The sequence below is a fragment of the Capra hircus genome, chromosome 22, assembly GCF_001704415.2.
Source record: "Capra hircus breed San Clemente chromosome 22, ASM170441v1, whole genome shotgun sequence".
Lineage (NCBI taxonomy): Eukaryota > Metazoa > Chordata > Mammalia > Artiodactyla > Bovidae > Capra > Capra hircus.
The window spans coordinates 36976446-37000098 of NC_030829.1; the positions used below are offsets into that span (position 1 = coordinate 36976446).

At 44.3% G+C, this 23653-nt stretch overlaps 1 protein-coding gene across 1 annotated transcript in view; it reads left to right on the plus strand.

Annotated features, from left to right (window-relative positions):
- PRICKLE2 (prickle planar cell polarity protein 2) overlaps positions 2060-23653 on the plus strand; it is a 352315-nt gene continuing 330721 nt past the window's right edge. Inside the window, exons 1-2 of the mRNA XM_018038277.1 lie at positions 2060-2223; positions 3010-3095. Of these exons, the coding sequence (XP_017893766.1) occupies positions 2182-2223; positions 3010-3095 (128 nt within the window). The 5' untranslated portion in view covers positions 2060-2181. The remainder of the gene's footprint in view (positions 2224-3009; positions 3096-23653) is intronic.

The following is a 23653-nucleotide window of genomic DNA, read 5'->3' on the forward strand; positions in this document are numbered from 1 at the left end:
AAGAAATGCAAATAAGCAAAATGGCTGTCTGGGGAGGCCTTGCAAATAGCTGTGAAAAGAAGAGGAGCAAAAAGCAAAGGAGAAAAGGAAAGATATAAGCATCTGAATGCAGAGTTCCAAAGAATAGCAAGAGGAGATAAGAAAGCCTTCTTCAGTGATCAATGCAAAGAAATAGAGGAAAACAACAGAATGGGAAAGATTAGAGATCTCTTCAAGAAAATTAGAGATACCAAGGGAACATTTCATGCAAAAATGGGCTCGATAAAACACAGAAATAGTATGGACCTAACAGAAGCAGAAGATATTAAGAAGAGATGGCAAGAATACACAGAAGAACTGTACAAAAAAGATCTTCACGACCAAGATAATCACGATGGTATGGTCACTCACCTAGAGCCAGACATCCTGGAATGTGAAGTCAAGTGGGCTTTAGAAAGCATCACTACGAACAAAGCTAGTGGAGGTGATGGCATTCCACCTGAGCTCTTTCAAATCCTGAAAGATGATGCTGTGAAAGTGCTGCACTCAATGTGCCAGCAAATTTGGAAAACTCAGCAGTGGCCACAGGACTGGAAAAGGTCAGTTTTCATTCCAATCCCAAAGAAAGGCAATGCCAAAGAATGCTCAAACTACCGCACAATTGCACTCATCTCACACGCTAGGAAAGTAAAACTGTTTGGTGTCTTAATTTATTTCTCTCAACAATGCTGTGAGGTTAGTACTCTTGTATCTTTTTTTTTTTTTTTTTAATATATTGGTAAGGTTCAGTTCAGTTCAGTCACTCAGTCATGTCCCACTCTTTGCAACCCCATGGCCCAGCATGCCAGGCCTCCCTGTCCATCACCAACTCCTGGAGTTTACCCAAACTCATGTCCATTGTGTCGGTGATGCCATCCAACCATCTCATCCTCTGATGTCCCCTTCTCCTCCTGCCTTCAATCTTTCCCAGCATCAGAGTCTTTTCAAATGTGTCAGCTCTTCACATCAGGCAGCCAAAGTATTGGAGTTTCAGCTTCAGCATCAGTCCTTCCAATGAACATTCAGGACTGATTTCCCTTAGGATAGTAAGGAGACACGGAGAAGGCAATGGCACCCCACTCCAGTACTCTTGCCTGGAAAGTCCCATGAACGGAGGAGCCTGGTGGGCTGCAGTCCATGGGGTCTCTGAGTCGGCATGACTGAGCAACTTCACTTTCGCTTTTCATTTTCATGCATTGGAGAAGGCAATAGCACCCCACTCCAGTATTCTTGCCTGGAGAATCCCAGAGACAAAGGAGCCTAGTGGGCTGCCGTCTATGGGGTCGCACAGAGTCGGACACGACTGAAGCGACTTAGCAGTAGCAGCAGTAGCAGTAAGGAGACAAGCAAAAAGAATTCAGGAAGAAGGTTAGCTAGCAAGAGAATGAGCACATGGGCCCTGGGGTTTCAAGCTTGCCTTGTCTGTGATTACTTAATAAGGGTAGAAGTAGATAGGACCATTTTTCATCCTTCTCCTCCTCTACCAACTTAGTAAATACGAAGTAGATTATATGTAAGTTACAAACTTTTAAAATAGTCCATTTTGGGGGTAATGGGACTGTTCTGTATCTTGATTATGCTGGTGGTTGGAAGTCTGTGTGAATTAATCAAAACTGCCAGAACTCTGCACTAAGATGGGTGATTTTTACTGTGGGGAAATTATGTTTTAATTTTAAAAACTGCCCCCCTCTTCCCCCCCGCCGCCCCCCCCCCCCCCCCCCCCCGCCCATAGCCCAGCTACAGGAGAGGGACCTGGAGGTGTCCCCTGCCCCTAACCTCCGCGGCGAGGGTGAGGAAGAGCCTTGAGGGGAGGCGGGCCCAGGTGAGGGAAGGGAGTTGGCCCTGATGGGCCGGCGGGAAGCCGGGAAGGGGAGAAAACAGGCACAGCTGGGCGCGCGCCGGGAGGGATGGGAAGGGCCGGTGGACCGCGGGGCGAACCCGGGGAGGGCGGGGGGATGCCGGGAGAGAGGGAGGGACCTGCGGGCGGGGGGGCGAGAGGCACGGGCGAGGGAGGAGGGCCAGGCGTGCGCTGCGGAGCCAGCCGGGGGCAGCGAGGCGGAGACAGGCCACCGGCCGCCGAGGGTGCCCGCCCAGGCGACCCGCCCTCGCGGCCGCGGTGCGGACGGACGAACGGACGGCGCTGCGTGCAGGAGGCGCCCGGCCATGTTCAGCCGGAGCTCCCGGAAAAGACTCTCCAGCCGCTCGGTGAGTGTCCCCCGCCCGAGCGGGGCCAGTCTCCGGGTGCCCCGTCCCGCCTCGAGCGCCCCTGTGCAGGCTCCCTCCGCCCCGCGGCCGCGCACCTGTGGCCCCAGGTAAGCCGGCCCCGCTAGCGGGGGTGCGGCCCGGGCGCGCGGGAGCGCTTGTAGGGGCTGAAGGCTTTAAGTGAGGATCCCCAATCCCGGGAAAAGCCGAGCTGGGAACCGTGACCCTGAATGTCACAGTCTGGGGGCACCCAGGGAAGCCCCCTCTGCCTCTTCCCTTCAGGCAGGTCGGAATCCCCGTACCCAAGCCCCAGTGTCCAGCCTCTTGGAGCTCTAGTCGCGAACCTGACTTTGGGGCGGTTTGGCGGTGGTGGTGGTGGGGGGATGTCCCGTTCTGCTCCCTTCTCGGGAGCATCAGCCTGGTTCAAGGAGAGCACGCAATGGTCGCCTCTCGGGGACTCCGGGGAGCAGAAAGGTCTTGCTTTTGTTTCTTAGAAACCCGTGACCAAGGTGTCTGGGGGAGACAAAGCCCCAGCCAGGGCCATTTCTTAGTGGCTTGGTGTCCACGCCAGAGGCAGCCCGAACTGGGTCCGCGCAGCCATCCCCAGGCGGGAGACCACCCCTGGGGCCCTGCAGCGCCTGCCCTAAATCCCCAACTCCAAGAGGAGCTTTGAAGTAGAATCAGAGGAGGTGGGGTGGGAAAGGCAGGCTGTCCTGCCTGGGACACAAGTGGGGCTCTGGAGGAAGCCCGGTGGTGGAAACATGCTTGTGTTGTCTTTTTGTTTTGAAGTTGACCGGACTGGGGCGGATCGAGAGAGGCCAGCCATGTAACGCCTGTGGTGACCAGTGCCCGGGGTTTGCCTTGCATAAATGGAGGTAGGACCCCTTATGTGGGATTCCTGGAGACAGCACCACTGCAGGGGGAAGCTACACAGATAAATCCACATACATGTCTATATGCACACACGTGCATTTTTCGCCTTTTAAATGCACTTGAAGTCACATGGAAAGAATGCAAAGGCTGTTCCTTTAAGAGAGGGACTACATCTGCTACAAATATTGAAGGTGGAAGTGGTGGCCAGACACTGTGGATGCAGGAGGGCCCGGCTCTGGCTGCATTTTCCTGATGTGAGAGTTTGGGGTCTCTCGTACCAGTCTCTGTGGGCCTAAGTCACTCTACCAAATGATTCGACTTAGGCAGGACAGTTTTTCCAAGTGCCACAGTACTGCATATGTAGGATTCCTGGGACTAGCTGGTGTTTTCCAATTGTGTTTTTAATTCAGCCTCTGTAACTCTGGGTCCTAACCGCAAACCCACCACTGCCCGCCTGTGCTGTGTCAACCCTCTTCGGTGGCCAGATGTTTCTTATTAATGTGCCGTGAATGTTGACTTCCAGGCAGCCCCAGCCTGGATTGGAATGATTATGTTTGGGGGACAAGGAATCTGGGTGCCCTCCCAGTACATCTGGCTGCTGAGGCTCTGGCTGGGAAAAGTTAGGGTGCAGGCTGACAGGCTCTGTTTGGTAATACAAAGAGAAGAGAGAGGTTCTTCTTGGCAACTTCATGAAAAGGCAAAACTGGGGATGGGACAAAATTCTTCAGTGTTGTAACCCATTCTCTCTTTGCTTAATGCATCTTCCTCCCTCATCCCCCACTCCCCATGCCCCTTTGAAGAAGGCTGTTTCTGGATACTAGGGAGAAAGCCTGCTTTGATTCCCCCCCCACCCACCCCCCCCGCACTGTTCATTCCCAGTTGGTCATGTGTGCTGGGCACCCAGTTCTAAAGAAGCTCCCAGCCGGCTCCTTCAGAAATTAAATGCTTTTGTTCTTGCCTCTGATGGGCTGGCAGCCTCCTTGCCTTTGTTTCAGGGCACTGAGCGCAGCCCTTATGGCTCCCGAGCATTTAATAACTTCTGTGTCGGATGCAAGGCCGGGTGACCTTATAAATATGAAAAGGGCAGGCGTAGGCATCCATCAGTCCCGCTGATATTGTAGTCCCAGTAGGTGGCTCTGGACTAGCCCCTGGTGTGTCCCAAATGTGAAAGGGGCGATATGTGGAAATACATGTGGAAGCCTGATTTTGTCAGGCACATCCAGTGTGACAGCGCTACTGATCACTTCCTGTTTGATCCATCCTTTGCTCCACTTAGGGTGGGAAGGCAGAGTGATGAACAGGAGAGCGATTTCTGGCTCCTCCCCTACTCTGGAGCCTTTAGGGCAACTTCTGATCAGAGGCCTGTAGGGCAGGGGTACAGTGTAGGGGTGTGGCCAGAGCCCCCTGCTTCCAGTCTGACCTCCAGCCGGTCATTCTCCCTAGGTCTCAGTTTTCCTGTCCCGTTAAATGGGCACCATAATGGTACTTCCCTCACAGCTTTATTGTAGGGATTAAGCCAGATATTGAAAACACTTTGTTTACCCCATACCAGGCGCATGATAAATATTAGCTACTTCTGTCAGTTATTTTGAGTTTCCTCTCAGCTAGTACCTGGGAGGAAGCATAACGAGCTCACTAGAGGCTGTGGGATCTGCTGGTCACTTCAGATTGTCAGGGCCTCTGCGTCTTGCAGAAACTTCAGCAATGTTAACCCAGCTGGTTCAGTGAGGGGAAAACAAGTGTTTTATTTTCAGCCCATTACGGAGCCTTACTTTTGGAAAGAGAGCCTTTCATGAGGCTGGGATGGGTTTTCATGCCCAAGTAGTTTCCCCACTAGCAGCCGAAAGCTTCCATGAATGGGGTTTTTATGGCATTTCCATTCATGGCTGGAAAGGAAACAGCTTCTTGCTTTTTGCCCCTTTCTTTTCCCTCATGCTCTTGGGTGACTTTTTGGAGAAGAGGGAGAACCATTCCTGGGTTATGGCACAAGATTCTTTTTTGGCAGTTAGGAATCCCTGGCATGCTCCTTTTCCAGTGCTCTGCCTTGGGAGACCTCTGAGCTCCTGGGAGAGACAGTCACGTCGGATAGGAGGAAAGGCCTGACACAAAGCGGAAAGACTGCCTTTGGTGTGTTTCATGGAAGTGAATTTGCCTTTTCCAAAGCACCACAACACCCTAAACACTGTCATTCCTGGACTTCATCTATTCTTTTGGCTTCCACATGGTCCCCCTCCCCGGCATTATCCACACAGCAGGCATCTCCATCAAGCAGAACAGACTTGTGTTCCTGCCTTCCAACACCGAAGTTCTAGGGAGGAAGCAGGTTGTAAACAAACTTTGCTTCCCTTTCTGGCTTGCTGGGGCTTTGAAGTCAGGAGGGAGCTGTGCTGTGGCCTTGCTCTGGTTTTGCCTAGCTGTGTGACCTTGGGCAGAAGACTCAGGCTCCCTGAATTTCCTTTTCTTCAGCTCTCACCCTGGGATCTCACCTCTGAACAAATATTTGAGGGCCTGCTTTGTGCCAGGCTCTCGACAGGTGCTGGGGATACAGCGAACAGGGCAGACAGGGTTCCTGCCCTTGTTCAGCAAATAATTACATTTTAGATAAGGTGGTCTGGAGAGGACTCTCTGAGGAGCTGACATTTGCACAGACGCTGAGATGAAGCAAAGGAGGAGGGTCCTGTTGATTCAACCTGGGGTCAGGAACCGCCAGTGCCCGCATCTCATGGGAGCTTGTTAGAAATGCTGAATCTCGGGCCCTGCCCTGGACTTAGTGAATCTGGCTTCAGGCCTTAACCGGGTCCCCAGCTGATTCATGTGCAGGGTAAAGATTGCAGAAAGCTGAATTACAGCACCTGGCACTGCTTACCCCAGCTCCCTCTCTGCCCTCTGGGGCTCCTGCGTGTGATAAAGTTGCCTCAGGTTCTGTGAAAGTCTGTTACATTTTATGGAGATTTTCCTGAGGGATCATACTCCTTTATCAATTATAGTGTCACCCACACCATTTGGTGGCAAATGAGGGGATTTTTAGGATTCTTAAAAAAAAAAAAGAAAAACTAGATGGAAAACCACAGAATTTCTAGGCCTTGGAGAAGAGAATGTTCATAACTGTCAACCAAAGCGCCCTCTTCCACCCGACATAGGGCAGTTGGGGAGCAAAGGTGTACACTGGTCCCTGCAGGTGACCTGCCCCCCTGAAAAAATAAAAAGCAGCCCCTCACGGCAGCCCAGGGCAAATCCCACAGGGACAGGGCTGCTGAAGGCGTTCTCATTAAGGGGAAGATTAAGGCATCTTCGTGGACTGTGGCCAGGAGAAAATCATTAATAACTAGGCACTTAGTGTACTCTGCCATGAGACAGCTCTCCAAGTGGGGCTTAATTGGACTTGCTTGTTTGCACCTAGTTTGAGCAGAGAGGGGGAAATAGCCAGTTCGACAGTGAAGATATGCCCTTTGAATGCCTAGGCACGGAGGAATAGAGATAGTAATAGTGATACCAAAGCAACGTCAGCAGTGACCAGGCGGTATGCTTACTCTCTGCAAAAGTGTGTCTCCCTGTTTGTGCATACATTTCTGTCACTTCCTCACCAAAGCCTGTGAGGTAGATGTGATGCTTCCTTGACGAGGAGACTAAGGCCCAGAGTGGTTCCATCACTGGCCCAAGGTCTCCTGGCTACCGAGAATGAAGCTCGGATTTGGCTCTTAACAGCCAGCCTGCTTTCTCTGTGACTGTCTGCCCTGGTGACTTCTCTATTCTAAGGAAGAGGTCACAGACTAGAGGCCCTCGGCTCATACCCCGCCTGCAGGTGGGTTCTGTTTGGTCTGCACAGTGCATTAAACGGGGGACGTTTCTAATATTAACAGCCAGGTTTCCAGCTTCTCTTGAGGAATCCCAAGCTTTGGTAAGATGGGGCCGACTTTCCTGTGTGGCAGTAACTGGCAACACATAAGCGGTCTCCGTTAGGTGGGTGTAATCTTGGCTCATTGTGGTCACCAACATTCTAGTTGCTTTTGGGGACCTATTTTCCCATCCTTCCAGTCTTTCACCTGTAACAGTCCTTGGAGCTGGGTGCAATTATTTATACCCCTTCTAATATATAAGGAAAGTGAGTCTCAGGTTTCACAGCTTGCCTAAGGTTCTGCAGTCCCCAGTCAGTGCTATTCCAACCATCTCTGACTTCAAAATTCTGTGTTCTGGACTAGGACTTCTCAGACTTGGCTGGCATGTGAATCACCAGGGGAGCCTGTCCAAATGCAGATTCTGATTCAGTAGGCTCCAGGGCGAGGAAATAAGATGCATTTTTCAACAAGCTCCTGGGTGATGCTGATGCTGCTGGTCCAAGGACCATACTCTGAACAGGACCATACTCAGCATGGTCCTGCTGGCCATATCAGACTCTTTGCCTATTTTGTATGACTCAGAAGTCATGCATGGTTTTAACATCTTTTAATGGTTAGGGAAAAAAAGAATGCTATTTCATGACCTATGCAGATTCTTTGAAAATCAGATTTCAGTGCCCATAAATTGTTATCTGAACAAAGTCACTCGCATGTGTTAATGTATTGTCTGTGGCTGTTTTTGAGCTACAATGATAGAGTTGAGTATTTGCGAGAGTGTAGTTTACAAAGCCCAAAACATTTACTATCTGTCCATTTATAGAAAATGTTCTCCTATACCACTTGTGGAGGAACATGCAAGTAGCTTCTCTTAATTTTAGAAGAAAGATTTCCGAGAACCTTTGGATTCAGGGCTGGAAGAAATGTCCCCTTCAGCCTGGATGAGAATGGTGCTAAAAAATGAAAGGCAACCAAAAACCAGGGAACAGACTACAGCCATTTCTAAAGGGCATGTGGAGATGAGGCTTGCGAGACCAGATCAATGAACCGCCAGTGGATTCTAAGCTCCTTGTAATCCCTTTAACGTTTCAGCTTTGCTGATAAATGTAGATTTGACTCTCGCAATAAAAGGCGGGCTTTCAGAACAAGCCTCCTGGAGTTGCACTTTGATGAGCGGCTGACATGGAAAGCCCAGAGCAGTAGTAGCCTTGTGAAGTCATTTTAATTATGCAGAGTGGTTAGTCTGGGGACAAGGGCTGCCTTTCCAGGCAGGATGCCTGGACTCTGAGCGACCGCGCCCCCGAAGCAGTGCTCACTGGGTCAGCCAAGACTGTGCCTCGAACAGCGTCTTTCCTTTGTTGCCCTGGTAATCGTGCTGATTGATGATTGGGGCGGTAATCTGGGGAGACGCCGGCCTGCTTTCCTTTAGTGGGTTGTAATTTGGCTAAGAAATGGGTTTCCACTGGATTGGTTTTTTTTTTTTTTTTGGCTTGGGGAGGAAAAACACTCAGTCAATTGATGTGCCAAGAAAAGTGGGGGAAAAGGAGGTGGGGTGCGTGTGCATATGTGTGTGTACGTGTGCATAAGACATGCTCGCAGTCCTCTAGGAAGGGAAAGATCCTTACAGCTAAGAAAGCTAGTTGTCTTACCGTACTTATGTCTTGGGCCTTTGATAACATGCCTGATAGAACCTGAAACACCTCAATAGGTTTTTCTCTTGAGGAAATATATAAGGTCATCCCAGTGTGGCTGCTTTAGCTCTGATTTTGAAATAAGACATGGCTATTATAGAAAGATTTAAAACATCACACATTCATACACGTACACACACACATATAAAGAATATATAGCAGAGAGAAGAAAACCTTTAATCCTCCCTTTGAAGGCAGGAATCTGGAAATCACAGCCAGTAGGACAAAATCATTCTGCTATCTGTCTTGTTATAGCCTTGTAGCTAAGACTAGTCGTCACATTTTGAAATGGTTGCCAGAAAGAGAATCAGAATTACGTTTTGTGGCACATAAAATTTACTTGAAATTTCAGTTTCAAGTCCATAAATAAAGTTTGAATGGGACACAGCATGCCTGTTCATTTAGTTTCATCTGTGGTTCCTTTTGGGTTTCTCTGGTAACTCAGTGGTGAAGAATCTGCTTGCTAAGCAGGAGACACAGGTTCAACTCCCAGGTCGGGAAGATCCCCTAGAGGAGGAAATGGCTATCCACTCCAGTATTCTTACCTGGGAAATCCCATGAACAGAGAATCCTGGTGGGCTGCTGTCCATGGGGTTGGAAAGAGTCGGACACAACTCAGCGACTAAATAACAGCATGGCTGCTTTAACAATAGCTGAATTGAATAGTTGAGACAGCCATCATGGTGCACAGTGGAGAAGGAAATGGCAACCCACTCCAGTACTCTTGCCTGGAAAAATCCCATGGATGGAGGAGCCCGGTAGGCTACAGTCCATGGGGTCGCAAAGAGTCGGACACGACTGAGCTACTTCACTTCATGGTGCACAGAGCTGAAAGTATTAGGTTAGCCAGAAAGTTCTTTCAGGATTTTCTGTAAAATGTTATGGAAAAACCTTAATGAACTTTTTGGCCAATACAGTATTTTCTAACTGGCTCTGTACAGAAACTATTTACTCACCCTACAGCTGGAGATATATGATGTTTATGGTTTGGTGTTTTATTTCCTCAGGTCATTCAAATTATTTATTAAGATTATTTAATACATTTAATGTATTATTTATTAAGATCTTATAGAAAGTATACATTCTACATATAATCTTTTATAGCTTTTTTTTCATACTTGGAAATACTCCATGGACATCTTTATATGTCAATATATAAATGACATAAAGATCTGATATATTAGCTTTTAGAATCCAGTATTGGGTTATCATTGAATTAGATGTCTTTGAGTCATGGCTGCCTCAGCTGTTTTCCCTTGTTCTTTGTCATATAGCACACGACAGTAGTTCCTCTTGTCCTAGGACTTGCTGATGTGGAGCTCTTGTCAAATGGTCTTCTAAAAAGATGGTGCCAACTTTCACCCCTATTATTTAAAAGATTGGACTATATTTGTGTGTTTTTTTCCAAGGTGAAACTTTGACGCATCTCAGCTTATGGAGCAACCTGGCAATTAACCCTTGTTTCATCCCCTGAGTGGCAGTTTATACCTGATGAATAGTGAGAGAGCACGTGGCATCAATGTCACCGTCTTGTTTTCAAAATACATTCTTGTCTTAACCCTCAAAGTGATACTGAGAGTCTATTGAAAGATCGCCATTCATATGCTTCTGCTGTTGAAGGTTGGTGGATAAAGGAAATCTAATGAGTTGTTTCGCAGTCTCTCGATTCAGAAAGTTGGAAGATTATCCTTTAACTCTGTAATTAATGAATATCCCAGAGGGAATTCCCCATGAATTGAGCGAACATTTCCTAAAGGGAATGATTCCTAGATCACTGAGCATTTTGACATCAAAAGGATCAAAAGATCCTGTGTTGTATATGGGAGAACCATGGGGGTTGATTTCTGGGAAGAAATATGTTTTTCCAGGCAGCGTCATAAAAATTTCTGTGAAGCTTGTGAGAGCTTCTGGGTGCCCATTCTAGCTGAGCGGTTAAAGGGACAGGCTTTGAAGACACTTTGTAGGAACTGTAGTCTTGGTTCTGCCTCTTATAAGCTGAGTATCCTTAGCAAAGTGACTTAACCTTTCTGAGCCTGTCTTGGTTTTCTCATCTTGGTCTTCTCAGCGTGGGAATACTATTGCTTATTACTGTAAGTTATCTTCTGAGGTTCTTGTGAGTGTTAAATGGGATAATGTATGTGTTGTGCTTCACTGGGCATGATGTGTAGGCTTCATATACCTTTGTGGTTGGAAGAAGGCTTAATGGAAACACATTGGATAAGGAGCAAGAAGACCTGGGTTCATGGCTCTGACATGGTAGATTATATGGCAGAACAAGGCACTTCCCCACCATGAGCCACAGTCATTCATTTGCTAAAAATGGAGGTGATGATTGTTGTTGTAGAGCCTTAACTCAGAAGAGAGAGTGAAGTCCCCTCTGATGTGACGATTTAGCATCTAAAGGAATTAGACTTCCTGATGGAATAGCAGATTCATATGGCTCATTACACACTCACCTGGGGATATTTACACTTTAGGTTAAATAAAATTAGAAGAATTGGACCCTGTACCCTCACAGTCTCTTTGAAGTTGTGATGTTTGTAAGAGCATATGATGTTTGTAAAAACAGGTTGCAGTCTGCAACAGGAAGACAACATTTAAACTCTGCCCCTGGGGTCAGTATTTATAAAGGGTCTTTTTTTGTGCCAGGCACCCTTGAAAATTCATGTTCAAAGTAAAAACCACACATAATCAAGATAATACTTAGTTCATTTTCTCCTAGCCTGCTTGATAAGTATGACTTTTTTTCCCCTTGGTGCCCAGTGTGCCATGCTAAACACTTCCATTTACACAATCACCAGTCCCTTAAACAGAAGCTCCCTTTTCTAAGCTATGAGAAATACGGATATTTACATAATACCTGAACCCAGATCATACCCTGAAAACTCCTGAGAAGAAATCTGCATTGTATCTATGTCTTGCTGATACTACACAGCATTTAAAATTGAGATTAGTTGCTAACTATTGATATCTTGGATGAAAATTCAGACTTAAGGTTTCCTCTGGAATAAAGAAAAAATAATGAAAACAGTGACAAATTGTGGCAACTCATATTCCTTGCTTCCTTTTAGATAGAATACACATGTTGAAATTTTTCTGCAGTCCCCAACATTCTCTGTTGCTTACCTGGCCTGAATCACCCGTTACATCCCTGGCTGGCCAGGTAGTCATCTGATGTTGTGACCACTGATTTGAAGAAGTGAGAGAGGAATGTGTACTGCTGGAAGGATGCTATGAATGGAAGATTGGGATAAAGGTGCCACTTGGTGGCAACGTCTGTGCTGAGCATGACATCTAAGCAGCTAAACCCTCCCTGTCCCGGGAGGGTTTCTTGGGCTGGACCTGCTGTGTGCTAGGCTTCTTTCATGTATCACCTTTTGTCATCCTCAGAACAGTTTTCTAATGCATGTCCTTTATCTACTCCTTTTTAAATCTGAAAAACAAAAACAAAAACAAAAAAACCCCCTGAAGCCCTGGGGAGGCTAGGTAAAATGTCCTAGGTCATGTAAATAATAAGTAGTGGAGTCAGGTTTGAAACCAGGTCTTGAGGGCTTGAGATCACAAATTCTTTAACAAAGAGTGTTAAGCTCTGTCATTTGACTCCCATGGTCTAAATATAAAACAGTACCTTGGCAAAAACAGAATCTTATATTCTCACTGGCCTGGGGATGACATCGGACTGTTGTCAGATATCAGAAGAACCCTAGGCTAGTTGGCTTATTCGAGGCTGGGGTCTTGAATATGGAACTCCTATAAAATTAGAGGGTGTGGTGTTGAGCTTATTGGGGTGTCTGAAAGGTGAGAAATTGCATTAACTATAATGCGATGTCCAGTAAAAGGCTCCTTGCAATTTTCTAATCGGTTCAGCATACATTTAAGGGGGCTCCATTCGGCTTGTTGATAGCTTTGGTGTCAAATTGGGGCCTCTGGGGAGTTTGTGAAAGCTGGCAGTGGGGGGCATTCTTCAGACATGCCATTTGCATGTTTGCTAGAGGAAGCATTCACCAAAGGGCTCAGTCAAGGGAGGCAGTTGGCAGTACTTCCCCTCAGCCAGTCTGAGGTCAAAGCAAGTTGAAAATAAGCAAGATGATCATCCAGTCAGTCTTCAGATCTGTGTTTTTGAACTTCTGTTCCTCATTGCTTTACTAAGTCTGACACCATGCTACAAGACAGACCCAAGCACCTCTGACTGTCAGAAGGCATTTAATGAGAGTGTTATTTGAGTTTAGGTTTGGTAAACTACCTGGTGATGCAGAAACTGCCTTCACAGCTCTTTAAAGCTGACTCACTATGTGTACATATAACATCCAGAGCAGGTCCTTCACGTTTGCATGCTGAGGAATTAGGCCTCTGGGGGCCTTATTAGAAGAATTCAGGTGTTTTCTTTCTTCAATGACACTATGCAATTATTCGAACGATATAATTTCTCAAAGTCTTTTCTTTCGCACTTGGGCACCCAGGAGCGCTCCTGTCATTTGCATCCTCGATGCCTTGGTCTTCGGAGCTTCTATAGCGACTTGCTGACTTGTTTGGAAATTATAGCGACAGGCCTCGGTCATCTTTGTGAAGACCCGAATTTGGAGACAATAGATACCTGGGAGACTCTCCACCATCCCGAGTCTGGACTATTTGAAGCCGTAGGGAAGGACACAATCATATGTTTTCCTTGGTTCTGGGACACCAAACCATTAATAGTTCTGTCCAACTGCTAGGGATTTTGGATGACTTTTTTAAATTTACAGAATCCTGGTGATAGCATTTTATGGCAGGTTTATTTTTTCACTGTTTCTTTTATGCTGGAGTAAAGTCGATTGACAATGTTGTGATAGTTTCAGGTGGACGGTAGAGGGACTCCGTCGTCCACATACGTGTATCTCTTCTCCTCCAAATTCCCCTCCCATCCAGCCTACCACGTAACACTGAGCAGAGTTTCAGGCGGGTATATTTACTTAAAATAGTAAATAGTACTCAAAATAATTCATTTTGATCCAATTGTTACATAAGTATGCAGGGCAGACAGCTTGGAAAATTGAACAAAATCAAATGACTTATTTTAAGAAAATAGCATTATCTTCATCACACAAGGTTGAGTACAGATCTCTTAGCTTTAGGGTGTGATTTCTTTCTAGTCTAGTTTGCTTATGGTAGAGTGTTATTAGTTGCATTCATTTTCTAAAGCTGCCAAAACAATTGCCTACAGACTGGGTGGCTTTAAACAACACAGTCTATGGTCCCACAGTTGTGAAGGCTGGAAGTCCAAAGTCAAGGTGTTGGCACAGTTGGTCCCTGTGTAGGCTCTCAGGGGGAATCCATCCATGCTGTCTTAGCTTCCGGGGACCTTCTTGGCAGTGCTTGGCCTTCGAGGCTTTCAGAAGTATCGCTCCCTTCTCTTCCTCTGTGTTTCTGGCCTTTTCCCTTTTTAAGGACTTGTCATTGAATTTAGGCATGATGATCTCATCAACTTAGTTACATCTACAAAGACCTTTTTCAAAATAAGATCACATTTGGAGACTTGGGTGGATCTTTGAAGGGACCACTATTCAACCCATTGTAATAATTATGGAAATAAAGCATATATATAAATATAGTATACATTTAATACATATAGTTAAATATATAGTTATATATTAGATATATAATTAATATATTTTAAAACTTATTTAAGCAGTATGTCCAATTTGGGCTTTCTAAATGTGTTCTTTGTGAAACGACAGTGGTACAGGAGGACTGGTCCTTGACTGGGGCACCTTTGTGGGCATATGCCTTACTTGTCTTTCCTGGGCCAGTTAAATATCTGCAGCAGGAGGGGACTGTACAAGCTGCTCTTCGTGGATGGCTCTCTGAGACGGAATTTGCTGCCCATATTGATGAATTCAGCTGTCTGAATCAGCTGACCCTCGGGTCATCCTATGAAGTCCATCCATCTTCTTTGAGCTTTTGTTGGGCCTTGCCAGGGAGATGTATAGGAAATGAACTGGTAGTCTGTGGACAGTTATTTGTGGGAAGCGCTTTTCGCCCTAGGACCTTTTAATTAATGTCTAGGCTATATAATTGATTCACTTGCAAAGGGGAAAAAAAGTGAGCTTCATTAGAAAAGGAAATTCTTCATCCTCCTAGACATCAGCCCCATAAAACCCTGCCTGAGATGACTCCCCCTACCCCTCCCTCAGTCAGTACCCCCCACTCACCCCCGCTTCCCATCATATCTCTGTAAATACCATCAAGAAAATTATAACACTAATTGTACTCCCTCGTTCCCTGATTTCTGTCAAATCCAGCATGAATGGATCTAGGCTTTCCAGAATAAATTACGTGAAATAAATTGAAAGCAGATTATGATTTTTTATCATCATGTTAGCTATCATGAATGGAACGTTAACAATGGGCTAGGGCATATTGTATTCTAAGCACGTTTCTTGTCTTCTTATTTAACTCTTGAAACCCATTCTGAGAGAAACAGCACTATCCACATTGTTTTCACAAGGAAGCTGAGAGGCTGCAAGGGTGAGTTACTCTTCCTGAGGTTACACAGCTAGTGAGTACTCAAACCAAGGTTAGATCTTACAACCCTGACTGTAGTTTGAACTCCTAAACCCTACAATATGTGCCTGGCTCTGGAGGACTCTTCTTTTTTTTTTAATTTATTTTATTATTTTATTTTTTTTACTTTATAATACTGTATTGGTTTTGCCATACATTGACATGAATCTGCCACGGGTGTACATGAGTTCCCAATCCTGAACCCCCCTCCCACCACCCTCCCCATATCATCTCTCTGGGTCATCCCAGTGCACCAGCCCCAAGCATCCTGTATCGAACCTGGACTGGCGATTCGTTTCTTACATGATAGTATACATGTTTCAATGCCATTCTTATAGACTCTAAACTGTGGTTTTCACACTTCGATATTCATCAGAATCGCCTGGAGGGTTGCTCCAGAGGGTACTCCTCAGAGTTTCTCATTCATTAGATATCAGCAGGTGATTAGAATACCTAATCACCTAGAATATCTAATCACATCTAATAATCTAGGTGTTGCTGCTACTGGTCCAAATAGTTTGAGAACCACAGGTCAACACTGTAGCCCTTCTCCAGGACTTATAGTCACATCCGTTTATCAGACTAGATAAACATGATTTAAATGACTGTCCAGTTTACTAGTCCATACGTTTTCTTATCACGAAGAAACAGTGTAGGTTACTATTACCTGGTTGGCATTGATGTTGAGCACTTGGAATTTAGTTTGGAAAGAAGGCCCTACCCCCACAAAAGCTTGAGTATAATCTTAGTTTCTTCTTCTTTCCTGTCATGTAGAGGCCATGAAATTTAATAAAGTTAATAAAGTGGTTTTTGAGCTCTTTTGTCAGCTGGAAAGTAGAACCAGCCAAGGTCTGGTATCCATGAAGATGACTAAAGATTAATGAAATGTTCTAGCCCAGCCAGACAACCTAGATAGCATATTAAAAAGCAGAGATGTTACTTTGCCAACAAGGGTCCGTCTAGTCAAGGCTATGGTTTTTCCGGTGGTCACGTATGGATGTGAGAGCTGGACTGTGAAGAAAGCTGAGCGCCAAAGAATTGATGCTTTTGAACTGTGGTGTTGGAGAAGACTCTTGAGAGTCCCTTGGACTACAGGGAGATCCAACCAGGCCATTTTGAAGATCAGCCCTGGGTGTTCTTTGGAAGGAATGATGCTAAAGCTGAAACTCCAGTACTTTAGCCACCTCATGCGAAGAGTTGACTCATTGGAAAAGACTCTGATGCTGGGAGGGATTGGGGGCAGGAGGAGAAGGGGATGACAGAGGATGATATGGCTGGATGGCATCACGGACTCGACGGACGTGAGTTTGAGTGAACTCTAGGAGGTGGTGATGGACAGAGAGGCCTGGCGTGCTGTGATTCATGGGGTTGCAAAGACTTGGACACGACTGAGTGACTGAACTAAACTGAACTGAGCCCAGCCAGATAGTAAAATACATTGTAAAGCAACAGAAAGGAAAACTGTACGTTACTAGAGCAGAAATGGATTTTTAATGACAAACTCAGATATCTCCCCAAATCAACTCAGGTGTTGTAAGATGATGATCTATGATAAAGGTGATATATATTTAAAAGCAGTGGGGAAAAAATTCAATAAATGGTGCTAGGACAAGCAGCTTTTCATGTGGAATGAAAAGATTAATCCAAAACTTTTCAATGTAAAGAACATTTAAATTTGATTATGGAAAAATGCTTTTACAAATTGGGAAAGTGAAAAGCATATCTAAATTCAAATATTCCTTCTTCCTTTTTCTCTTACTCCCTCCCCTCTTGCAATGCTGACCACCTGCTGGTCCCCAAACACAGGCATAGTTTCACTTCAGGACATCTGCCCTTGCTGGGACATCCCCCAGGACCAGCCACCTACATACCCATCAGTTTTTTTCCCTTGCTTCCCTCCAGATCTCTCTTCCTGAACGGTTGTGTTCTGTGATCATCTTCAAATTGTGTTCAGATCCCTCCCTTTTCCCTTCGTCTTAACTCTTTGTTTTTTCAGAGCACTTATTACTACCTGACATTATACTTTTAATAGATTATCTGGCTTTTGTTCTCACCCTAGGATTAAGTTACCTTAGCTCCATAAGAATTTAAACTTCATGAGGATATTCCATGTTTCCTTTGTTCAAGTCTCTAATACCCAGAAAAATACCTAGTGCACAGCAAAAAACCTACCAGAATTTGTTGGCTGAATGAATAAATGGATGGATGATAGGAATCCCAGATGTTGTAAAGGAAGATGCGTTATTTTGACATGAAATAATTTAAAAATTGTCAAAACAAAATTGAAAAAAAAATTTGGAACAGATAGGATAAAGACAGAGGCCTAGTTTTTTAAGATATGAAAACAGTGCTAATAAAACTGTGAAATGATTCACTAGAAAATTGGGCAACTGATCTCATTAGGCAGGTGTTTGAGAAGGTATAATTTGTTTTCATAGTAATGTTCTTATGTTTCCATTTATTTGTGAGTCTAGTATGAGTAGCTCTTAGAAAATGTTTGTGATGTCTTTGTTCAATTAACTATAGCATCTCTTCCTAAGAAGTATTAAAACAGTGTGCATACTCATGTTTTGGGCCAAGCTTTGTTGGCTTCTATCAAGAAGATTAAAAGACCTTTTAAGATTCCTTAGGATTTGGAGTTGTCTATGGGTATGAACAAGACCCATAGCTGTGCTAGTGTGATCTAAGAGATGACGAGAAAGAGCAAGTAAAAGACGACCAAATCCACAACATCAGAAATAACCTCTGTGTCTAGGGATGTGGGCATTTCACCGCTAATGGGTACCTTTCTCTTTTCTTGTCATGATGACTTGGGAGTGTTGCCTATGGCCTTTAGAGGCCTGGGGACTGAGATGTAAATTCTTTCGTGGTCTGTGAGATTGTACCATCACAATGCAGGTAGTCCTGCCTGGAATGCCAATGCTATTCTTCCCCAGTGAGAAGCAGTGAAAAGTTTTTGGAGGCAGCAGGTGCCTTTGGGAAGTGCTTGTACATATCTGATGTTTGCAAACTTGACTTCTCTGGACCTCAGTTTCCCTCATCTGTATATTGAGGGAGATTATAGAATAGGAAGCCCTTCTCTCTCCCCCCCATTGTTAATACACGGTGATAGTATTGCTAGGGTTTTCCTGCTCAGATAATCAACTGAAGAGATTTGGACAAGAAGAAATTTAGGAGAGAGAACAGAAATTTTTCACTCAGTCCGCTTGCCTGATAAGCATCCCCTTTTCAGGATGCTCTCACTCTTCTGCTTGCTTTAGTTGTGGTGTTGTAGAATCGTATATCTGCCAAGTGTGAATTTGTTTGTTCCTTACACTACTTATTGCCAGTTACACCTGCTGCTATAGTTAAGTTACCTACATAAACCCATGACATATGAATGTGAAAAGAAAGAAGAGTTATTTCTATGAAAATTAAGCTGAGTCCTTGGAAATGACCTGAAACAATTTAAAAATATTGGGGAAGAGGCAGAAATTGTAAAATGACTTAGATTTTTTTGACAGCATCTTTTAAGTTCTGACGCTACTTTAAAAAAACACCTCAAAAAACAAGCAACAAATAACGCCACAAAAAAAAAAAAAAAAAAAAAAAAAACAAAACCCAACCCAGGTAAGAGAAAACCTGCTCTGGGAACTGAAGGTGTGTGTTATGGTGCTGGATCTGTAAGTCCATAAGCTAAATTCCCTTGCCCACTGCTGCTGCAGTGTCCAACTCTCACGACCCCATAGACAGCAGCCCACCAGGCTCTGCCATCCCTGGAACTCTCCAGGCAGGAACACTGGAGTGGGTTGCCATTTCCTTCTCCAGTACATGAAAGTGAAAGTGAAGTTGCTCAGTCATGTCCGACTCTTAGCGACCCCACGGACTGCAGCCTACCAGGCTCTTCCATCCATGGGATTTGCCAGGCAAGAGTACTGGAGTGGGTTGCCATTGCCTTCTCCGCCCTTGCCCACTAGAAAGGAATGTATGGTTATGTATTTCAAGAAAATAAAAGATATCTATGTATGAATCTTTTGTGATTCCTCAATGTTATAGACACTGCTACTTGTCCTCATGTACATTTCTACTCCTTAGAAACATTACCTTCAAAGTACTGTCCAGCAAATATCGTATTAAGACAATATTTCCTAGCCCTCCTTGCTTCTAGGGATTACGATTGACTAAGCTCTAGCCAAAGGCATATAAATAAAATTAGGAAGTACAGCTTCTGGAAAGTGCTTTTGAAAGGAAAGCATGTACCATTTTTGCTGACTTCTTGTCCACTGGAATGTGGATGTGACAGCTGGAGCTCAAGCAACTACATTGGACCATGAGGTAGAAGCCCTCTGTTGTAAAAGGCAGAATATGGCATGCAGTGCCTGGGTCCCTGATGACCGCAGAGACAATAGCACAGCCTTGGACTGTATAACTCCAGACTATATTTCCATGAGAGATAATTTTCATCTTGTTTAAGCCATTATTATTTTGAATCTTCAGTCACCTACAGGCGCATTTCAAGCCAACAGGACTATAACAATGGGATGTATGTTGTGTTCTCAGTGGTTGATAACCAAGCTCTTCTTTTAATTTTAGTTCTTGCTAAGGGCAGGTGTGCTATTCCAGAATACACTGTTCTGAGGCAGGGATGCCTTCATGTGAAATTTTGGCATTTTGTAAGTTCTTAGAGTGGATGACTCGTGGTGGTAATAGGTATTAAAGAGAGTAATTATTTCCTGCTGGTCAACTGCTCTCTGAATATGCACCGTTATCTATCGAGGAATAACCTGGGACAACTCAGGAATGTCCTCATGTAGCACTGATTTCACCCTCTGAGAAAGTGCATATCCTGTTTTGGAATGTGTTTAGTACTGCTTATTTTAGGATTAAAGGGTAATAGAGTGAAGGAATACATTTAATCCATTTGATGGTCCCTATCGTTTTACCAGCAGACCGAGCAGAGGAGTTGGGTTCACATTACATCCGTGGAGAGGTATGCCGCAGCGCTACTGTGTGGGAGTGTGGGCAAGGGTGAAACCCTATCGCCTTTGTGTGAGCACAGAACGACATGTGCCTTTTTAACCTCGTAATTAAATAATCACCGTCCAAAAACGTTTCTCTCTGGAAAGTCTGCCCCGCTGGTTGTATCCCAGAATAGTTTTGCATGAGAGTCTTTAAGTAGGAATTACCTTTATGATGGTTATTCCTGACCAGCTTTCTCAAATTATCTGAGCAAAGTGTTAAATTGTTAATAAAAAGTGTCTGAGAAAAAATTAAATGACATTTTGGGGTCAGGTTTTCAAAAGCAAGAGGAACACACTGGGAAGTGGATTTATAAAGGCTTAAAGGGAATTTATTCATTCAAGAAAGTTTATTATGTGTGTGCTATGGCTTTACGCATGTATGTTTAGTCGCTCAGTTGTGTCTGACTCTTTGTGACCTCATGGACTGTAGCCCTCCAGGCTCCTCAGTCTGTGGGATTCTCCAGGCAGGAATACTGGAGGGGGTTGCTGTGCCCTCCTCCAGGGGATCTTCCTGACCCAGGGATCAAACCCTTGGATTGTAGGTGAATTCTTTACCCGCTTGCCATAAAATACAGTAAAACTGATGTCATAAATGTTTATAATTTCAATTCGTTGGATGTCCTTCTTTGATACATACATACGGGTATGCACTTGTAGTATACACAGATCAGTATCAAGATGTGTGCATATCTGTGTATGTATGTGTACATATGTTTTGTTTTTTTTTACACAAATGGTGGCATATTATAGATACTTACTTTTTCTTGGAGGATTTTTAACATTAGTATATTATTATATATAAATATTGTTATAGAAAAAAAACAGACCAGGCAATAGCCCATTATATAGGTATGTCATAATTTTTTTTTAACCAGTTGTCTGCTGATGATCATTTAAGATATTTAAAATTTCTGGATAATGCAGTGGTGCTTTAGCAGACATTATTTGTAGCTTGTCATTGCCTTTTCACATGACAGTACCTGCGGGGTAAATTCCTAAACACAGAATCATCAAATCAAAATGTATGTGCAAATTAATTAGTTGACTGTTACTAAATAGAAAAAATGATGGTTTCCAAAGATGTTTAGATCTATCAGTGTATATGAGGGTGAAATATTAAGTTTACATGACTGAACGTTTAACTTTAAAAAACTTTTTGGAATGCCATTTAAAGCATTTATTTTGTATTGTGGTAAGATAGTCATGGACTACCCAGGTGGTGCTGGTAAAGAATCTCCCTGCCAGTGTAGGAGACATAAGGGATACAGGTTTGATCCCTGGGTCAGGAAGATCCCCTGGAGGAGGACATGGCAACTCACTCCAGCATTCTTGCCTGGAGTTTCCCCGTGGAGAGAGGAGCCTGGCGGGGTACAGTCCATAAGGTCACAAAGAGTCGGACACGACTGAAGTACCTTAGCACACATGTACAAGATAGTCATGGCTGGGATGCCATCTTGATTTATTATGTTGATAACACCACCCTCAAGTTTTTGCAAAACCATTAAATTGGATTTAACCTACTTGCACTGGGGTAGGAGTTTTTAGGTAACTTCACCCTGATGGAGACTCTTTGGGAATAAGATAGATCATCATTATTATAGACAAAGACCAATATACTGTCAGCATACAGTACTGATGATGCCCACGGTACTGAATTCTGGTGTATCAGAGTGTGAGTTTGTGTTCTATCACATGACTGGGTAGAAAGAGGCAGAAGGCTGGTGTTAATGATTTTGGTACTGGTCCATTCCGCCCCTAATTTTTTTTTTTTATTTCGTCTGAGTCTTGATTTACAGATCTGTAAAAATCAAGGAGTTTCGTAAATTGGGGAAGAAACCCTTTCTCCCTCACCATTCCCATCACACTCTAGAAATGTTGCTTAAACCTTAAACCCAGTTTGAAAGTTATGGTTTAACTGTGTGCCTGGCAGCATTTCTTTCCTTTCATCTCCTCTGTATCGTGCTCTTCTGGAAACCACTATTATTTCTTGCTTCAACAGGTGCCCTGGTCTACCTAACAGATTTCTCCACTTCTACCTTTTCACCCCTCTAATCCATTTTCCACCCAACCCTCAGATACAAAGAGGTAGTTCTTATGAAATATTGAGCAGATAAAAATATTAATAAAATATGTATCAGGCAAAAACAACAGTGTTGTGATGGACATCCATGAACCTGCCACCTGGTTTTAGGAAAAAGAACCTTATTATCTCTTGTGATTTCATCCTCTTTCCTCTCTCTGAGGTAACTAGTGTCTTGGATTATGAATTTTCACATCCTTAGCTTATTTCATAGTTTTGCCATAATTTATGTCTTACTAGGCATCTTTGCTTCTGTAGTGTTCTTTTGGGACACAATATTCAAGAGGTTATCTGAAGCATGTGCCCAGGATTGGCCTTGCCAGGTCATCTAGCATGTACCTGGGACTTCGCTAAACAAGGATACACTGCTTTCCAAAGTTAATACTCCGTCAGCAGTTAAGGTTCTGCTTGTTCTCATCCCTGGCCACACTTGGTTTTGTCTGATCCCTCCTTAGTCTTTTGTACATGTGGCTCCCTCTGCCTAGAATGTCCTTTCCCCATCTATTCCAGAACTCGTTGCTTCTTGCATCTTTCCACTCTCAGTTTAAATGTCACCTTCTCAGAACATTTCTCTGCCCATAAGCCCCTCTTGCCCCTAGACTATAAGGGCAGGACCTGTGTCTGCTTGGTTCATCATTGTGTTTAAAAAGCACGTTGATTTTCTGGAAGGTGCTCAATAAATAGTTGAAATGAGAGTAAGCAATGATGTGAATCAGGCCCTTTCTGGTCTGAAGTCTTCTATGTGAAATGATGTAAAGATTTGAGAAAGTTCAAGAGAACCCACTCTGTTTGGCTCTGGCTTCAAGGCAGTTTTGTGATGAAGATGGTTTAAGAAGACCTCCTCTGAAGGGGTGTGGATGCTCAGCTGCTCTGATGGAACATTTCCACCAGCAGACATGAAAAATGTCTGTGTGCAATAAATGAATAAATGGAGCGTAAATAAATGAACAAGCAGAGCATACATAAATAGGGCATGCATAAACAGGAGTTATAGACGTGCTTGTCTCCCAAGTAAGAAAGTAGGTGGAGGTGCTCTTGAGGTGCAGAATTAACCGATATTCTAGCATCCCTGATTGGGACTGAAAAGTAAGTGATCCCAGATGGGAGACCTAGGGAAGTTTTAGTCCAGAGCTCAGATTCCCAGTGTGGACATTCGAATTTGCCTGTGGATGAATTTGTGGGGTTTTGTTTGTCCTCATGGGAGTTGGCTTCTTTCAGTCCTTAGGGGTGGCACATTTTCTTTGAGCTCAGCCTGGTGAAAGCTGGGCAGTGCAGCTTCAGTACTGGGCAGACTGGGTGGGGGTAACAGGTCACTCTTGAAGATTAACACAGAAACATCCCTAAATAATGTTTGAGTATACATACATAATGAAATCCATTACATGGAGTCATTTACAACCTGCAAAGCACTTTCTC